Raw genomic sequence first — 18366 nt, 5'->3', positions numbered from 1 at the left:
TGTCAACTCAAAATAAAAAGGCAAAGTAATGAAGCAACAAAAATAGGAAAGCAAAAGCATAACATGTAAAAGATAACAATAATAAAAGTAATCTATAGGGTGAAGATATTTACCGAACATAGTCTATGCCCTCTTCTATTTGCATAAAGGAATTGATTTGAATATCGAGTTAATACAAAAAGACGTGAATTAGCATGAAGGAGAAGAGCAAAGCTGCAAAACACAAAAAAAAAAAAAAAAAAAAAAAAAAAACATTGTTTACGGTTCGAGAATAGATAAATGAATGAGAAAAAATATGTTTTACCTCGTCAAAAGGGAATAGAGAAAAAGAAAAATCAAATCCAAGGGAATAGAAAAAATGGAAAGGTTCCAAAATTGAACGTGAGTGACGATAAACATTCAAAGATATAGATAAAGAATGGCTAGCTAAATAGATAAAGAATGGCTAGCTAGTACAATCAAAATCATATTTTTACTCCCACGAGAACATAACATTTAAAAGATAACAATAGTAAAAGTAATCTATAGGGTGAAGATATTTACCGAACGTAGCCTATGCCCTCTTCTATTTGCATAAAGGAAATGATTTGAATATCGAGTTTATACAAAAAGACGTGAATCAGCATGAGGGAGAAGAGCAAAGTTGCAAGCCCAAAAAATACATTTGAAATTTCGACTTAAATTTGTAAATTTTTTTTGTTTGTATTTTATTAATGTTATAAATGGGTAGGTATGCATACATGAGAAGATTTTAAAATAAATAAATGAACTATGACTATTCACATCGTTACCATATAAAATTACAAGCACTACCATAAAAGCAAGAAAACCTGACATATTTTTGTTTCCATACTATAAATGCACATGCATGCAAGTTAACTATGGATTGTGCACGTGGAAGCCATCAACTAATGCCTCTGTGCTCTAATGCCACTCATTTTAACCCCAATAATATTAAAGGCTGAATATTCTAAACTATTTATATTTTATAGAAGATAAAAGAAATATTAAAGAATACCGTTTTACACATCAACAAAGACTAAAAGACGAGGTTAGTTGAAAGATGATTATTAATTTTAATTTAAAAATGCAAAGTGTCTCTACTTTTTGAACTTAAAGTGGAAAAAATACCATGAGAATCAACATTGAGTACTACACACTATAGGGCTAATGAATTAAAGAAATTCATGTTATATTCTTAGAAAAAGCTATAAATTTTATCGAAATGCTGGAATGATACTCACCTTGGTGCTGAAGGAGCTTGTGTCATATTCCTGTGAAAAAATCAAACGAACTTTAACAAAAGGGAGAGTGGAAATACCTTGTAGAGAAAACGAGATAGCTCCATCTCTAGTGCAAGAAATCTGTGAGATCCCACATCGATTGGAACAAGTGTCAGTGAGGACGAAGCATTCCTTATAAAGGTGGATTGTGAGATCCTACATCAGCTCGAGAGGAGAACGAAACATTCTTTATAAGGGTGTGGAAATCTCTCCCTAACAAACGCATTTTAAAAACCTTGAGAGGAAGCACAAAGAGACAATCTCTGCTAGTAGTAGGTTTGGACCGTTACAAAATCTGCATAGAAGAAATGATTTTAATCCACAAAAGAAAGGATTAAAAGCATAGAAGAAATGATTTTAATCCACAAAAGAAAGGATTAAAAGCCTAAAACCGTGATTTGATTGACAATTACCAGTGGCGCAGCTTGTTTGTCAATGTATAGAGATGATGAAAGGATCCCATAGAGCCGTAGAGAAGTCTATGAATCATGATATGTTGTATGTCTTCTTCACAATAAACGTTCATACCAAATACTTGATATCAAGATTAGTCTAAAAAAAAATCAACTCATCTTAACAAGAGAAGGGTTTAAATATTAAAGCATAATTGTTCCGTCATTGACCTGCCTAAAAGAGCTTTTTTTTTTTTTTTTTTTTGCAAAAGTATCGACCTGCATTTATAAATAAGATTTGAATACTGAAGCTTCGTAAAAGGTATAAATTAATGCATTCCTAATATTGATCCACACATTCTAATCTCTTAATTTGATTTATAATGTATACATTGACCTGCCAAGACGAGCTTTTGCAAAATTATCAACCTGCACAAGTAGATAAGATTAGTTTGTACTCTGAAGCTTTGCAAAGAGTATGAAGTTATCAACCTGCACATTCTTCTTGACCCACCAATTCTAATCTCGAACGGCATTGCAGGGTCGGGTCAATTCATAATGCCTTGACTGGTTGAACTATACGAGACCATTTAAGAATTAAACTACATCTGATACTGAAATTAGGATTCAAGGGACACAGAATGCAACCAAGTATAGACAAAATTGCATATTGTCAGCAGAATTACACTTCTTATGATAAAAATAAGAACATAATTCTACCTCACAAATGCTATCCGAAAGAGTCAGATCGAGTTCATACAGATTGACAAATATGATATTCGTTGCTAGTTTCTCGCTCGTTTGCTTCACGGTAGTTAGGTCAATAACAAGAAAAAATATAGAGAAAAAAAGAACTTTTTGGGGGTAAAACTAAGAACAATCATGCCTCCCTCTTCCTTTGGGGAAATTCATTCTCTTATCTCTTCCCCTACCCCTCGCCTAACAAAGTCAATCAGATAGTGTAGAACGTCAAATCACCTTGGTAGATACAATATAATGAGCACGATTGGCTATCATTCTTCTTTCTTATCCGCTTGGTCGAGTGCAGCCAATCTTTCAACTAGTGGAGGATGAGAATAGTGATAAGCAGAATACCAGGGATCTGTATTCAGCGCAGACAAATTTTCCTCCTGAAATGCAAATTTTTGTTAGTCTACTATATATGATTATATCGCCAAAGTTTAAGAATGCGTTAATACGTCAGATAACTTTTTTCATTAAGTCCTTCTATGTTATGAATATAATAATATGCAAATATGACAAATAAAATTCAAATGCTCAAATAAGAAGGTAAAGATGATGGAGCCAACATTATCCTTTGGAAACCAATTTACCGATGTCTGCTACAATGCAGTATTAATACAGGAAGGAAAGAGATGATCATAATCAAAAGTCACAGCATAGGATGGAAACTGTAGATAATAATAACCTGTAGTCTGACAAGACCAGCACGAAGAGGTGCAGAATAACCGAGTTTCTTTGCGAAGGCATCAGCCTGCATTTGTTCAAAGAAGAAAAGGTATTTGAAGATCAAAACCCTCTTACCTACAGATAGAGATGGTTAACAGAAGACTGTAGCCGCAAGTGTATAAGACATACCTGGAACTCGAAAGATCGGCTCACAAGGTTGAGACCAAAGCTTACCAGATGCTGAAGAGGTATCACAGTGTGCTGCACATCCAATGGCAAGGAAACGTAAGGGTATACATTGAAATTTCTGTTAAAAATAAATTCCATCTCATTTTTCATATTTACAACATTTTTCGGTTTTATACAGCATTTTAATGTGTTTTAAAGGTTATTGCCACTGGAGTGATCTGATTCATTTGCATAGGGTCGTAAGTATTCCTCCAGAATGAAAAATTTAACGGTAACCTTCAAATTGAAAAAAAAAAAAAAAAAAAAAATGAAGCAGTTGATAGTGGAAATGCAGTGAGCACTGGCTGAGTATCAAACCCAAAACTTCGGAAGTCAAGGTGGCAAGAAGTATCAAGAAGATGTAGAAGCAAAAATCTAGCCGAAGAAAAATATTGAACTACACATGAGTATAGTAGAAAAGCAAAATACATCAGTAAGTAGGGATGGCATAGCATGTCAACTTTAGATATATAATTCAACGTTCTATTTTATCACTACCTGGAATATGATGAGTCCAATAAGCACTGGCTGAGTATCAAACCCAAAACTTCTAAACAAATCGCTGGAATTCCTCACCAAGGTATATCCCCCAAATTGCAGAAGTGTTAGAATCTGCTCACAAGTTCAATGAGAGAACAAGTTGAGATTTCCACACACACATTCGTGCCAGATTTCAAACTGATGTTTTACAGTGTTTTCAACAAAGCAATATACCTGTAAAGCAATGAATGAATACATCGTATGATTTAGCTTCCAATGCCCCAACTCATGTGCTATAACAGCAACAATTTCCTCATCATTTTTGCACTGATAAACAGAATGGGAAGAAAATATGAAGTTATTAGGCAAGTGAAAAATCCCGTATACATATTAAAATACACCGTACAAGGTTCTGTACAAAAATAAGTTCAGCAAGTAAAGGCAATAATATGATAAAAGATGTCCACAACATTTCAACTTACTTGTTGAATCAATGTATCATAAAGGACAATTCTCTTGTTTTTGAAGAAACCATACATGTAAGCCTGCATGAAAAGCAGTAATTTGACTGAGACCATAGTGAAAAACAACGCCAGAAGAATTATGCATTAGAAATAAAAAATATAAAAGTTCCAAATCACTCTCTGAATAATACTCTTAATTGCCAATTGATAACGCAGGAAAAAAGAAGGAACCGATATCGATAATTTATCAAAACACAAGTAAATGTGCAATCAGAAATTATCTAAAGTAGGCAAGATAGAATTTGGTGGTCAAGAGTTTTACGTTGCTATGACTTGACCTTGTCGATCCATCAACAACAAACAGCTTCTTCAGTGGGAACTTGAGGGAGGAAGCAAGTTTCTCAATCTTCTCCCTGAGATCACCTGCAGGTAGCTATTTTCACAGAGCATTAAGGTGGGACGACTGAACAAAAAAAAAAAGACACACACACACACACACACAACTATCTAGTCACTAGAAGCTTTGATCAAATTACACAGTTTGGATACTCACAGGGGTAAATTTGTTGAAAAGAGGGGCTATAAGAATGGGATAAAGGGTCATCATCACAAGAGATAATGTAAACATAAACGCCCAAAGATAGATGGCAAGGTACGGTCCTCCTTTCTGTATACAATTCAACAGATATTATTAGTCCTTGCATATTATGAAAGAAAGATATAAGGAAAATTAATGCAGAAACAATGGAGTAGATGAAGTGAAGTGGAAAATAGAGAAAGCAAAAGAACTCCAGATAAAATAAATTTACAATGACATTCTTCTGTATGATAACTCACATAAGTTTACCTGTACTATTATAATGATTGCAGACACAATTGGTGGGCCAAGTATGACAGACAACAAAATCCCTTTAATCATATCCCTGAAGAATAACCATATTGTTTGCTGTAGAAGAGAATTAAATAATACAGCATTAAAACAATAATAAGGAAGTAGACTGGACATCATTGAAAACTTCCACATGCTTTTAGTGGAATGCCACGGGACAAATAATTGCCCAGTACAAAATAAAATTGGATATCTCACGAAGTTAGGGAGTTATCATGTTCAGACAAATTACATACTTTATTGAAACCATGGCGGGATTCAATCACAAAAGTTGAGTAGAGAGAAAATGGTAGGCCCGTGATCTGCAAACCAATCCAAACAAACAATCACTGTAAACCAACTTCAAATCATAAATATCACAAGTTCAATCTATAAATGAAAATATTTAGAATTTCAAAAACAAGCAATCTAGACATTAGTAAAAAAAAACATCCAACCCCATACGAAATACACTAGGGGCATAATTCCAAACGTAAGGAGATTTTAAAAATTAAAAAATAATAATAAAAATAAAAAAACTCTAAAGTGAACATTGAAATTTAACTATTTCTAACACTTCCTAGCAAGGTCTATCCTTGTCATTGAGACTCTTTCATTTCTTTCTTTCCATTTCAAGTTAGCAGAATTTCTCTGATTCATGTCCACCGTCTAGATCTACACATGCAAAATAATAATTGAAAAAGAAAATACATACTGAGTTTGAAATTACTTTTAAATGCACTACATACTGAGTTTGAACTTCAATTTAAATGCATCTAGCAAGTTTCCATTGCTACAGTCAATCAAGAAATATAATTTTCCACAATTTCCAAACCCAATATGGTAGTGTCAGAATGATGAGTAGCAGCATACAATTTCATACTGTATGTAAACAGATTATGCCGCTCTATCTAATTCATGGAGATAAAACTATATGAATCAAGGTCATCAAAGGCAAATCAGATTAAAGCAAAATAACTTCTCTACTTCTAAAACATGGATATTAAAAATTACTTGGGAGCATACCTGTGACCAAATCATGACCCCAGCTAGAAACGCAAGTGTGTGGAGAATTTCGTTTTCAGCATTGAGGCCAACCAACACAACAAACTCTCCAGATTTCTGCACGTGATTGCAATAGTGGACAATATGAAATTTTCAACGTTAGTAAAGGAAAAACTTGAATTAATGAATTCACTCATGAAATTTAATTGCTCACTTTCCAAAACCATGGAAGTACTCCAAAAAACAGTATTGAAGAATCCATCACTATAGTTACAAACTCCTGAACAAAATGAAAGTGGCTGAAAGACAAGAGGCACGTGTTATAAAAATTAATCACCAGAATAAATCGGGGCAATACTTCAAGTTCAGGGGAAGTTTAACAAAGTATGACTGTCAAACCTTTTATCAAGACTGTAGGCCTGGGATTTTTTAAATTTCTCTTGGCTTATAACTCCTTCAAGAGTTTTTGGAAGAGTAGGCAGTTTCAGAGCAGCATGTTGCCGAAGATCCAAATAAGTTTCGAAAAAATACATCAGTATCATGAAGCCTGAGGATAAAAATACATGCATAAAAAAAATCAGTTACTTCATTCGTTTCCTCTTCAATAAACTGACCCCCTCTGTTCTGACAACTAATAGAGAAGTAAAACTACATGACAGAGATTCACGCATGTATAATTCTTTTTCTTCTCTTCAAAGATTCGCTCAATTCTAATACAAGTATCATTTTCAATGCCTAAACCCTTAACATGCGATGTAAGACTCATTTTCATTGCCTAAATTCTTTTTCTTCTCTTCAAAGATTCACTCAATTCTAATGCAACTATCATTTTCAATGCCTAAACCCTTAACATGCGATATAAGACTCATTTCGAAATCAAATTGACGCAGTCCCATCCTATGAACTGAGGGAGAAAACATTACAATTCGACCATGCAAAACCATACAACCATTATTTTCCCAATCACTAATTCAACCTACAACATGCCATTCCAAACCATTTCCAATGCCTAAACCCTTAACATCAAGAACACAAACGTAAAACCCTAACAAAACATTAAAAAAAAGAATCCAACATTCTCGAAAGAATCCAAAAGATACAACATACAAATACATATCAAAGCTCAGCAGATCTAACAGGCGTCATGATCATCGAGGTAACCAAGAAAAACAAGCGATAACGAAAACACAAAATCAAAAACCAAACATCGAGCATCGAGCATCTAAACAAGAAAACGAAAAGATTACTTGCATAAACATGAACAGAAACAAAGAAGTAGGTGAAGAAAAATGAGTACCAACAACAGCTTCCATGTACGGAAATTCCATGGCGGAAGGCAATCAATCGGTGGAACCGTGCAGGGAGAGAAGTTCGACGGTGAGCGGGTTTTGCTTAGCCGGGATGGTTCGTCCCGGTGGGCAGAAATTTATATCAAAGGAGTCTGAATCGGTTTCTTTTTTCCTTTTGGATTAAAAAATTCTCATAAAAAATCTTATTTTACCTCAAAAATAATTTAATTACGTCATCATTTAATTAATATGATTTTACATTAATTGTCTTGAAATTTCGAAATTAATTACATTAATTAATTTAAATCTTAATTTTTATAAATCCATCCATTTAAATTTTTCATTACAAAAAACGTTAATTATAAATAAATTAATTTAGACTCTTTATTTAAAAATTTAAAAAAATTATCTTTACTTGAGTTTCCATCCATTTAAAAATTAAGAATTTAATTAATTGAATTATAAATTTGTATGTTTTTTTAAATAGAATTAAATTTAATATAATTATTAGTTTAGGGTTTAAATTAATATAATTAAAAGTATATATTAATTTTTGATCTTATCTTAAATAATAGTAAATGTGCTCCATAATAAAATCTTACAAAAATACGTATATATTCATTGAATTAAAAAAAAATGGTATATATTCGCTCAAATTCTTCATTTGTTTAAAAATGGTATTTAACTTTTTTAAAGAAACAAATATAAATATTTAAAATCATTATTTTAGTTTATATATATATATAACTTAGACATCTAAATTTAATTTTTTTAGTTCCGCCGCTTAAGCTAAAATTATTATTTTAATTATGTAACGGCCCAAATCCACCGCTAGCAGATATTGTCTTGTTTGGGTTTTCCCTTTCGAGTTTCCCCTCAAAGCTTTAAAACGCGTCTACTAGGAGAAGGTTTCTACGCACCCTTATAAATGGTGGTTTGTTCTCCTCACCAACCAATGTAGGACATCACAATCCACCCCCTTCGGGGCCCAGCGTCCTTACTGGCACACTGCCTTGTGTCTACCCCTTTCGGGGAAGAGTGAGAAGGCTGGCACATTGTCTGGTGTCTGGCTCTAATATCACTTGTAACGACCCAGGTCCATTGCTAGCAAATATTGTCCTCTATGGGTTTTCCGTTTCGAGCCCCTCCTCGAAACTTTAAAACGCGTTTGCTATGGGAAGGTTTCCACACACCCTTATAAATGGTGTTTTGACATCACAAATTATGCATAATTAAATGTTCATATTCACGTTGTTAAATATTTTAAAATAATAATTTTGGTCACAATTATTTTGGTTACTACATTTTAAAAAATTTATTATGCCTATATGTGTAGCAATGGGACAGTGTTTGTGTGATACTTGTTTTAACTCGACGAACAAGTCAACTGTACAAAAGTTTGACTTTGTGAACAATTCGATGTATGATCGAGCCTTAGGTTATTTGTAATAAATATTTTAAAAAACATGAGCGAAGAAATGCATTGAAAACAATTTGAAAGACATCAGTGTATAAGCTAACAGTGAATAAACAACATTAACAACTTTGATAACATATCATCTGGTGGTAACATTTGAGGCATTTTAGCCATGACAGACGTAGACATGATTTTGATGACTGGTCATATACTCCATATTGACATAACAATAATAGTAAAGGTCAATCTAACATGAAAGCAAGTAAAAGAGGTTTGGAACGGGCATGCAGTCATAGACAACACGCTGTGAACAAGCATAATCGGGACATTCAACACACGGCTACATATAAAACGCCTTGGACAAGCGCGACGGTTCAAATTTTCTCATGAACACCCCTAGATAGCTATTTTGATTAACACAACGTTCGAGTTTCATGTGTTAAGCATATAGCTAACGTTTCTTCTGAGCTAGGATCAAGCTCATATTTTGAGTATGATTGGGCCCTACTACGGTAAAGCCGGGTGACTCGATCGTACGACGGGGCTCGAGTTATCAAGGATCAAAATGACAAGGACTTCTCACTGAGCAGATTTGATGCTATCATGAACAGTCAAGAGAATGAGGGTCGCTCTCCTATTTTGAACAGTCATACTGAATCCCACTCGCCCTTGATTTGGGTGGGATCTATCAGTAACGATATTCTCCCTTAACTCGAGACCCTTTTAGAATCATGAAATTCTCTCTCGAGAGATGTGAAACTAATGACTTTCGATTTCACGATCACGATAATTTGAAGCTCGACCCTAATATTTATTCTATTTGTTAAGTTGATTAGTTCGCCTATTCTTTATATTAATTATTTATCTTTTTTGTTTAGGGTAATAAATATGAATATAAAAATTGGTAAATATAAAGAGACGGCGCACTAAAAATAAATTTATTTAAATCCCAAATTTAATTTTACTCAAGGGGTAAATTTTGTATTCAACTACCACGCTTCAAAGGGCGCGTGAGAGTAACGTTCAATAACATAGATGAGGTGGTTGGCGCGTGGCTGACAGGGAGAAGCATGCGCGTGGGATTGTGTTAACGCTGTAACTAGTTGAATATATATATTTTTAGTTTATAATTTGTTCCTCTTTCCTGATGTATGTGGTTTAGGTTGATGAACAGAGACCAGAATTCCAGCACTCGAATTTCTCTCTCGCGTCGATTACTCGGGAAATCCATTTATCCAAACCCTAGAAGCTTCCAATCCGCAAGAAGTTCGTGTCCATGGGGATTTATTTTTGAATAATTTTTGTTTTGGATCCAGGTGTTTTGTTTTTGGTTCGTTTTGTTTGTTTTTTTTCATGTACCAAAACCCTAGTTTCAATCTGGAGCTCTCGGATTGAACAAAACCCTAGAATTTGTTCTGGTGCGACATCTAAGATCACGTGTTATAACGGTAATTTTGTTTGTGGTGGAAGGATCGTGTGGGAATTGGATTTATGATTCGTTGAAAGCGCGATTCTACGTAGTAATCTTGTTTTTTGGGGTTGAGATTTAATTGAAAGAACTGGTAAACGGGATTTGGAGATTGATAAATTTTTGGCGAGGGAGCTTGGGTGGATGGAGTTCACTTTTTGAGGGATTTTGATGCGCATTCAGCTGGATCATAGATGGGATTGCCTCTGAGTCTGCATTTTTAATGCTTTCTGACTTGAATTAGCTTCGATCGAACGAACAAATTTGAAGACAAGGCGATGGAGAGTAGTTTTTAGCGTGTTGTCTGCATTGAATTAATTGATTTTCTTTAAAGAATGAGACGGTATAGTATCCAATAAATTTCGAATTAGCTTTGCGGTAATCTTGGGCGGCAATCTTGGGCGGCGTTGTTGTTCAGTAAATTGGTTCTGGTGCTGTTGAAGACTTTTTGCATATCGATCCATTGCACTGATTAATCTTGTCCCGAGTAAGCAAGCAGAATGAGCCTCAAGAAGGAGGATTTGAAGCCACACGATCAGACTGCTACAGTGAAGCATGATTTGCGAAAGTAATTACATATAATTTGCAGTTCCAAACCGATATCTGTGGTTTATTTTCTTGTTTCTTTCTTCTCCTCTATTATTTGCTATCTACTGTTAATTCTGGCTAGTATTGACTAGATTTTCTTGATCCTGTTTAGGAAACCTAAGTTTTCTTACACGAGAGATTTCCTCTTGTCCCTGAGCGGATTGGATGTTTGCAAAAAGTTGCCGAGCGGTTTTGACCAATCAGTTATCGCGTAAGATGGTCTTTCGTGCATCTGTTCTAGTTTTTTTTTACTACTAATAAGTTGTAATTATTCTTTGTTTACGCTACTGAAGTCTGTATCTTACAAAGTAAAGAACCGACGATAAGCCTTGTGATAGTATTCTTATTTTCCTTGTTGGATTGTTTTTCTGAGCATATGCCCCCCCTTGTGTAGTGAATTAGAAGAAGCTTCCTATGATAGGCAAAGAGTTTCTGGAGGGTTGTCTTTGAATAGCTTTAGGCGCAATGAGTATGGTTCATCACCACCCAATAGGGCAGAAACGACTAATTATGCTCGTCGAATACATGGAAAGAAGGACATTAATTCTTCTGGACGGAGTGATAAGGATAGCGATTCACAATCTGACCGGGATTCAGGTGAGGTCCCTTCTTAATCTATTTTTAAGTTTCGATAACTTCATTGTCCTATACAAACTAATCTGAATATCATGTCGTATCCGGCTTTGTTAATTGTTGGGTCCCTGCTGTAGTTGATTTAACTTTAAAAATACTGCTGTCTTGGAAATAATTTCATTTACATGTATATTAATAATGATATTTCTGCCTACTCAAACGCGGTTGACTAATGGAGCTCTGGCAGAATTTCTCTATTTTAAAGCAGAGCACCTTGAGAACACGTTATTTGTATTGGTTTGATATCCTTAAATAGTTGTAGATGTTGTTAAAACCAGTCAATTCAGGATTTATGATGTGAAATTACTACAATATTGACATTTGGAATATTCATTTCAACAGTGGATTCTGGGTGGCGATTAAGTGATCATTCTAGGAGGCCTTCGCAGGGTCCTGAACATGATGGACTTCTTGGTAGTGGTTCTTTTCCAAGACCACCTGGATATGCAACAGCATTTTCGGCACCAAAAGTTCGAGCACATGATCAGTACCAGCTAAATAGAAGCAATGAGCCATATCATCCACCTCGACCTTATAAGGTTTTCATTATATTTTCCAATCTTTCTACTTTGCAAACAAAATTTAAAATTAAATTTCCATCCTTGGATTATGGTTATACATTCAACCATATGTCTTTAAACATAAACAGAATCATTTTGTTGAATGGGTAAGTGAATTACCAACAAGAATTTGAAATTATTTTGAGTAACCTTTCCTTATGGATGTTGTTTTTTCATTAATCAGGCTGTAGCCCATCAACGAGGGAATACTCATGATTCGTACAATCATGAAACTTTTGGTTCTTCTGAGTTGACAAGTGAGGATAGAGTTGAAGAGGAAAAAAAGAGAAGAGGTAATCGCTCTTTTCTCCATGATGCTTGATGTACTAACTTGAACATCTACAGATCTTGTTCAAATACTTATTCCAACAATACTTTTAGCTGACAAACTTAATTGCAGCTTCATTTGAGTCGATGAGGAAAGAACAACATAGGGCATTTCAAGAAGGTCACAAGTCAAATCCTGTGAAGCAGAGAGATGGATTTGACATCCTAATGCAGTTGGACGAGGCTAAAGATGATAAGAAACTACTGAATACAAGCAGTGGTTTCGATGAACCTATCTCCTTACAATCTTCAAAAAATGATCGAGAAACTTTTTTTCCATCTCAGACAACTGTATCTAGGCCACTCGTGCCTCCTGGATTCACGAGCACTGTGTTGGAGAAAAACTTTGGAACAAGGTCTTCAGTTAATCCTCGTTTGCTGGAGGTGATTATTCGTTTTCATCATATTTTTTTGGTTTTAATAGCTTGGAGTATAAGGTTGTTTCCCATTTAAAAGTTGTCAATGGGGTGGATATGTGCCTGGGCAGTGTGTTTTTGTCGTCAGCAAGTGTCATATTGTTATAATAAAGAGTTATTCTTCTGGCACTAGATAACACTCTTTCTCCTTATTAACTGCATATATGTTTGTCACTTGTGTAGGGTAAGGATGACGTCGACATGTCTCTGCAAACCAAGGACAAGCAATTGCATAATGGGTTCTCTGAAGATTTAGAGGGAAAAAGTTCGTTAGAGCAAATGGGTCGCCCTGAACATTATGGAAAAACAAGCACCAATGCTTCTACTAACAACACTGGTGAAAATATTATTCATCTGCTTTCGGCTGTAGGCATGTCTAATCAAACAACTGGAACAGACGTTCAATCTCGTGAAAATTCTTTGGAAGTTTTTGAAGCTATTGAAAACAGTGCAGTTGTTAATTGTAAGACTGAAATGGTGCCAGTGAATACAGCTGTTGGTGAAGCAAGTCAAGGCCATTCATCTTCAATCTTAGAAAAACTTTTTGGCAGTACCATGAAGTTAGATGGCGGTGCTACTAATTTTATTGAGGTACTCCTGAATGTAGAAAAATCTTTTTCAGCCATGGTATCAATTTTCTGGTTTTGAATCAAAATCAACTTCCTATATGTGGTATTATTACTAGAAGCCAGCTGGTATATTATCCCATGCATTTTACCCAGATTAGCTTTCTAAAATTTTCTAAGTTAAGAAAAACAGGCCTAAATGCATAGAAGTTATGAAAATCAACCCCAGCATGTGGATATCTTTTTGCAATTTCAATCTTATCATAGGAAATCATTTTATTGACGAATCATTATGTCCCTGTTGAGTAAGGGATGGAATTGTTTCATAATTTGGAACTATAATTCTTTTGTTACATTTCTTTTCCTTCAATTTGTATGTAGTTATTTCTGCTCGAATAAAAATAAGTACCTCCTTTTCTCCTCGTTAGATTTTCATTTAAGAACAGAAGTAACAAAAGCAATTCTAGTTTGGATACTTCTATCGCTGATGTATGCTTTGCGGGGGTCTTATGCAGCAGCAGGACAGTGAGAAGGATGATGCATGTAGCCCTCAAAATGCTCAATCTTCTAGATTTGCTCATTGGTTCATGGACAACGGTATGTTGGTAAAAATTCTGTATTCAAACGATTCCTTATATCAGTGGTTTATTACCTGATTGGCTTCGAGTTTTAATGCTCATAGCTCATTTTTTTTCACCTTGCAGATAGGAAACAGGGGGATGACCTTTCACCTAAAAGGTCAATTGACTTGCTTACTATGATTGGAGCTGGAGAAAAGGGTGGATATGATTTTGTATCTGATGTGAAGCATTCGGAGCAATCTCTGCCCACAGTTGCCTTTCAGGGTTATGAATCTGCAGAAAGTTATATCACATCAAGTGCAACATCTTCCAATGTTGCAAAGACTGAGCCATTTTATGATAAGAGTAAGCCGGAGGCTGTTTCTGCGATTCTTACCTGTGAGGCCGTTGAACAGTCACTGCTGTCAAAAGTTAAAGAAAATGACTCAGCTTTGCAACCGTCTGATCAAAGATGGAGTCATTCTGATGCTGATGTGAAACATCCAACTGTTAAGAATGATGATCTTGCATCATTGCACCTTCTCTCATTGTTACAGAAGGGTTCGAGTCCAGTGATTGCAGGATATGGTGATGATGGTGTGAGTGTAGGCTCTGCAATTCACAATAAAAAGGAGGAAAGTACGCACAACGTTTCAAATCCAGGGAAGACATTAACTCTTGAAACACTTTTTGGGTCTGCTTTTATGAAGGAGCTTCAGTCAGTTGGAGCTCCTGTTTCTGCACAAAGGGGGGGTTCATCAGGATCTGTCAAAAGTGATGTTCCAGAACCACGCGATCCGATCACAGATGATGGTCTGTTGTCCAACAATGAAATTCGGCCCAGTATGATTAATCACGATCATGGTGTTCTAAGACAGCAAAACCAACCAGATATAGTTCGTGGACAGTGGTTAAATCTGAATGGCCCTCCGCCTGGAATGGATTCTTCTCATCCCCATGCTAAGTTAGGACATAAGATGGGCGGCTATGATGGACCAGCTGAAATGCCCTTTCCTCAAGAGGACAGTTTAATCATAAGTGATTCTATGAATCTTCAGAATCTCATGTCTATTGGGAATTCTGCTAGACCTCAACCTCTGTTCTCACACAACTCACTAGACAGTAATGCTGCAATCTTTAACTCTGCCTTCAAAGATGAAAGGCCTAGCATGGGAGGTCTGGAAGGGCTGCCTTTTTCAGCCAGCCTCTACGATCGGAGGGAGACTGAAATGCCACAACGGAAAGCTCCGGTTCATTCCAACTTCTCCCAGCTTCATCCCCAACAAACGAACAATGTCAAGTTTCATCAATTTGAATCTCATCCTCCTAACATGAATTCTCAGGGAGATAATATAGCGTTGCCAGAAGGAATGGTTCATCACGGCTCACCATCTAATCATCAATTTGTATCAAATATGCTTCGTCCTCCTACCTCCGGATTATCTGGATTTGATCATTTGATTCATCACCCGATGATACAGCAGATGCAAACTTCAGGCAATCTTCCCCCACAGCATCTTCTTCAAGCGTTATCTAGAGGTGCACCTCTGCCTATGACAAACAGAAGCGTTCCTCTACATCCTCACTCCATCAGAGGTAGTGCAGCAACTCTCCAACCCAACAATCAGGTTCCTGGATTAATGCAGGAACAAAATTCAATCCAAGGTTTTCATACCGGTCAGCGTGTGCCTAATACTGGTGGTCCCAGAATTCCCTCGCCAGGTAACACTCATGTTATTTTGCTTGAACTTTAAGTACTATTTTATATTTGTTATTAATATATATATTTGACTGATAAATTAGTTTCCATATCCTGTTTATCTGGCCATTATGTGTTCATATTTTTCCCCAATCGACATGCCTCTATTAAAGTCTGCAGCTGATTATACTATCTTTTGTCCATAAGGAAAATTATATGGTTCTCGATTCATTTGATCTGATTGTGCTCAAGACATTCTTTACATTTCCCCAACTTGGCTACATTTACACTTAAAATCACTCTCTCTGCATGATGCCTGCTGCGGAGTGCTTGTTTTGCTGTGACTATAATTAAAATACTCGTATAATTTAATTTGCCTTAATCCATTAAGCTTTTGGGTTGATTGGTGATTTAACATGGTGTCGAGATTTTGTGTTATCTCCTCCCCAATCAATATTGTTTCTCACTTGTTAGACCTTCTTTAAATCTTGAAATCCACGAGTGGGGGAAAGCATTTAAGTAGTGATGTTGTTAAATTTACAATAATTCATCCATTTAAGCTTTAAAGTTGATTGGGTGCTTTAACGAGCTATATAGATAAAATGCAATGCAGTTGAATATGTGTAGCTCATTGATCTCCTATTTAGAGGGTGGCTCTCTTTTATTCTGATTTCTCGTTTACATTTCAGCTCCTGGTAACCAACCAGACGCAATTCAGAGGCTCATCCAAATGGGACACAGATCGAACTCGACCTCGAAGCAAATTCATCCGCTTTCTGCCAGTGGTGGCCATGGTCAGGGGATGTATGGTCACGAGTTGAACATGGGTTATGGGTACAGGTAATATTGTAACACTGTACTTCGAGCATACTTGCCCAAATCCTCAATTCCTTGGATAGAGAATGGACACAATTTGCTCCTCTTAGTAGGATTGAGTGAGAAATGTAAGTAATGAATCCTTCTTATGCTTGTTTTTGTTGGTTTGTCTTTAGCTTATTTCCCGTGTGGTTTCTAACTCGTGTGGTTTCTAACTCGAAACGTAGTTCCTAAGTAACCCGACAGACAAAATGAAATCAGTAGGTGAAGGAAAGTGCTGTGTTTCATTTTTTTGGGAGGCATTTTTAAGAAATGAACAGAATTGTCTGCTGTAGGGATAATACCCTCTTACGAGTGAAAATTGTTCAGTTTTCTCAAAGCGAAATGCATCTTTGCCAAAATTGGGTTCATATAGGATTAGTTTCATTTCTTCGTCGTGTTTTCAACAAGTGTCGAAATCGTCGATCATTGCCTGCCATATGTCTTTATCAGGAGGACAAGATGCGTTAAAAGCGATGAACATTAGATCTTAGATGACAGCGAAATCCACGTGGAAAAAATGCATTATTTCATTGGGTGCCCCTCTATTGAAGAGTTTTAGAACATGACATCTTATTTTGCAAAATAGGTCTTGTGCTGCGTTTATAATTGCGATTCGTGGAACTTGAGTTTGTAGTTTAGAACATAGGTCTTGTGCAGCGTTATAATTGCGATTGGAGGACGAATATATGGAACTTGAGTTTGTATTTTAAAGCATGTGATACATTTTCCTTTCCCAAGCCCTAATTAGTGGGATTTTACCATTTGGATTTAGATTATGGTATGGTATTTTTGAGACAAATTTAAATTTCACTTTGTTTGATGTCTAATGTCTTTCCAAAATGGGGTTTAACTTCCTTTTCCTTTTTGTTTCTCATGTTTTTATTGAAGTTTAAAATATTTATTTATTTGCTATTTAAATTTATTTTTGTAGACCCATTATTTGCATTTGCATTTTTGTTTGATTAATGATAAATATCTCGCGTAATATAAGTTTGATTAATGATAAATATCTCGCGTAATATGTTAGTCATAATGCAGCCAACTTATAGGAAATAGAATATTCATAATTATACCATAACAATAATTCAATTGTCAATTCGAACATAAATGAGTGAATAAGACATCTTTAAAATGTCAATAATTTAATATTTCATCAAAATAAAAATAAACCTAAAACTGATTTCAAATTTACTTTAAACTAAAAAAATATTGTTGGTTTCTAAACTTTCATGAAAATAATAATTTAGTCTTGAAATGTCGATTTGTTAATTTTTTAAGACTATAGGAAATAAATATATTAAATTTATTAAATATCTTAACCTATCAAATCTTTACAATAAAAATAAATTCAATTATAACAAATAAATTATTGCATGCTGATTAAATTGTTATAAAATTGAACATACATAAATTAAATTGTTAATATCATAAAAGTTTGTTAATGTCATAAAAGTTCAAGACAGATTTTGATACTTTTCTGTTACATTTTTTACTGAATTTTCTATTTTATTTTAAAACACTATTGGTATCATTTAATTTACAAACATGAAGAATATATTCTAGTTTTTCTATAGGAGGTAATGGTAGGCATGACTTAAATAATCACAGGCTTGCTGCAAAGAAAATATTTTGTTAAAAAAAAAAAAAAAAAAAAAACATAAATGTATCAATAATGTAATTTATTTTAGTATATGATAAACTTGATGAATGATATAAAGATTAAACATGCCTCTAGTGCCCCTATTAGACGAACACGACCCTCCACAATGGTATGATATTGTCCACTTTGAGCCTAAGCTCTCATGGCTTTGCTTTGGACTTCCCCTAAAATGCCTCGTACCAATGGAGAGTATTC

The 18366-nt window shown here is 35.1% G+C and overlaps 2 protein-coding genes across 3 annotated transcripts; one reads left to right on the top strand and one right to left on the bottom strand.

Moving 5' to 3' along the window:
• Window positions 1-2317: 2317 nt before the first annotated feature.
• Window positions 2318-7584, bottom strand: LOC111801144 (CAAX prenyl protease 1 homolog). The gene is made up of 14 exons (XM_023685136.2): window positions 7428-7584; window positions 6530-6677; window positions 6345-6429; window positions 6152-6247; window positions 5383-5448; window positions 5105-5203; window positions 4811-4924; window positions 4580-4690; window positions 4276-4338; window positions 4028-4120; window positions 3812-3925; window positions 3275-3346; window positions 3105-3170; window positions 2318-2805 (listed from the first exon to the last, which is right to left on the bottom strand). Exons 1-14 carry the CDS (start codon window positions 7456-7458, stop codon window positions 2689-2691), a joined length of 1275 nt encoding a protein of 424 aa, XP_023540904.1. The 5' UTR covers window positions 7459-7584; the 3' UTR covers window positions 2318-2688.
• Window positions 7585-9975: 2391 nt separating this feature from the next.
• On the top strand, window positions 9976-16649 carry LOC111799853 (uncharacterized). Of its 2 annotated transcripts, none has more exons than XM_087126321.1 (10): window positions 9976-10872; window positions 11005-11103; window positions 11287-11489; window positions 11868-12064; window positions 12270-12378; window positions 12486-12796; window positions 13012-13419; window positions 13913-13991; window positions 14099-15676; window positions 16343-16649. In XM_087126321.1, the coding sequence occupies exons 1-10, from the start codon at window positions 10805-10807 to the stop codon at window positions 16495-16497; spliced, it is 3207 nt and encodes a 1068-aa protein (XP_086982447.1). In that variant the 5' UTR covers window positions 9976-10804; the 3' UTR covers window positions 16498-16649. The 2 variants fall into 2 exon arrangements, with proteins under 2 accessions (XP_086982447.1, XP_086982446.1); XM_087126320.1 differs by having other exon boundaries at window positions 13910-13991.
• The last annotated feature ends 1717 nt before the right edge of the window (window positions 16650-18366 follow it).

This window comes from Cucurbita pepo, chromosome 8 (genome assembly GCF_057944985.1).
Source record: "Cucurbita pepo subsp. pepo isolate OVF chromosome 8, ASM5794498v1, whole genome shotgun sequence".
Lineage (NCBI taxonomy): Eukaryota > Viridiplantae > Streptophyta > Magnoliopsida > Cucurbitales > Cucurbitaceae > Cucurbita > Cucurbita pepo.
This window is presented reverse-complemented; position numbering and strand designations above follow the sequence as displayed.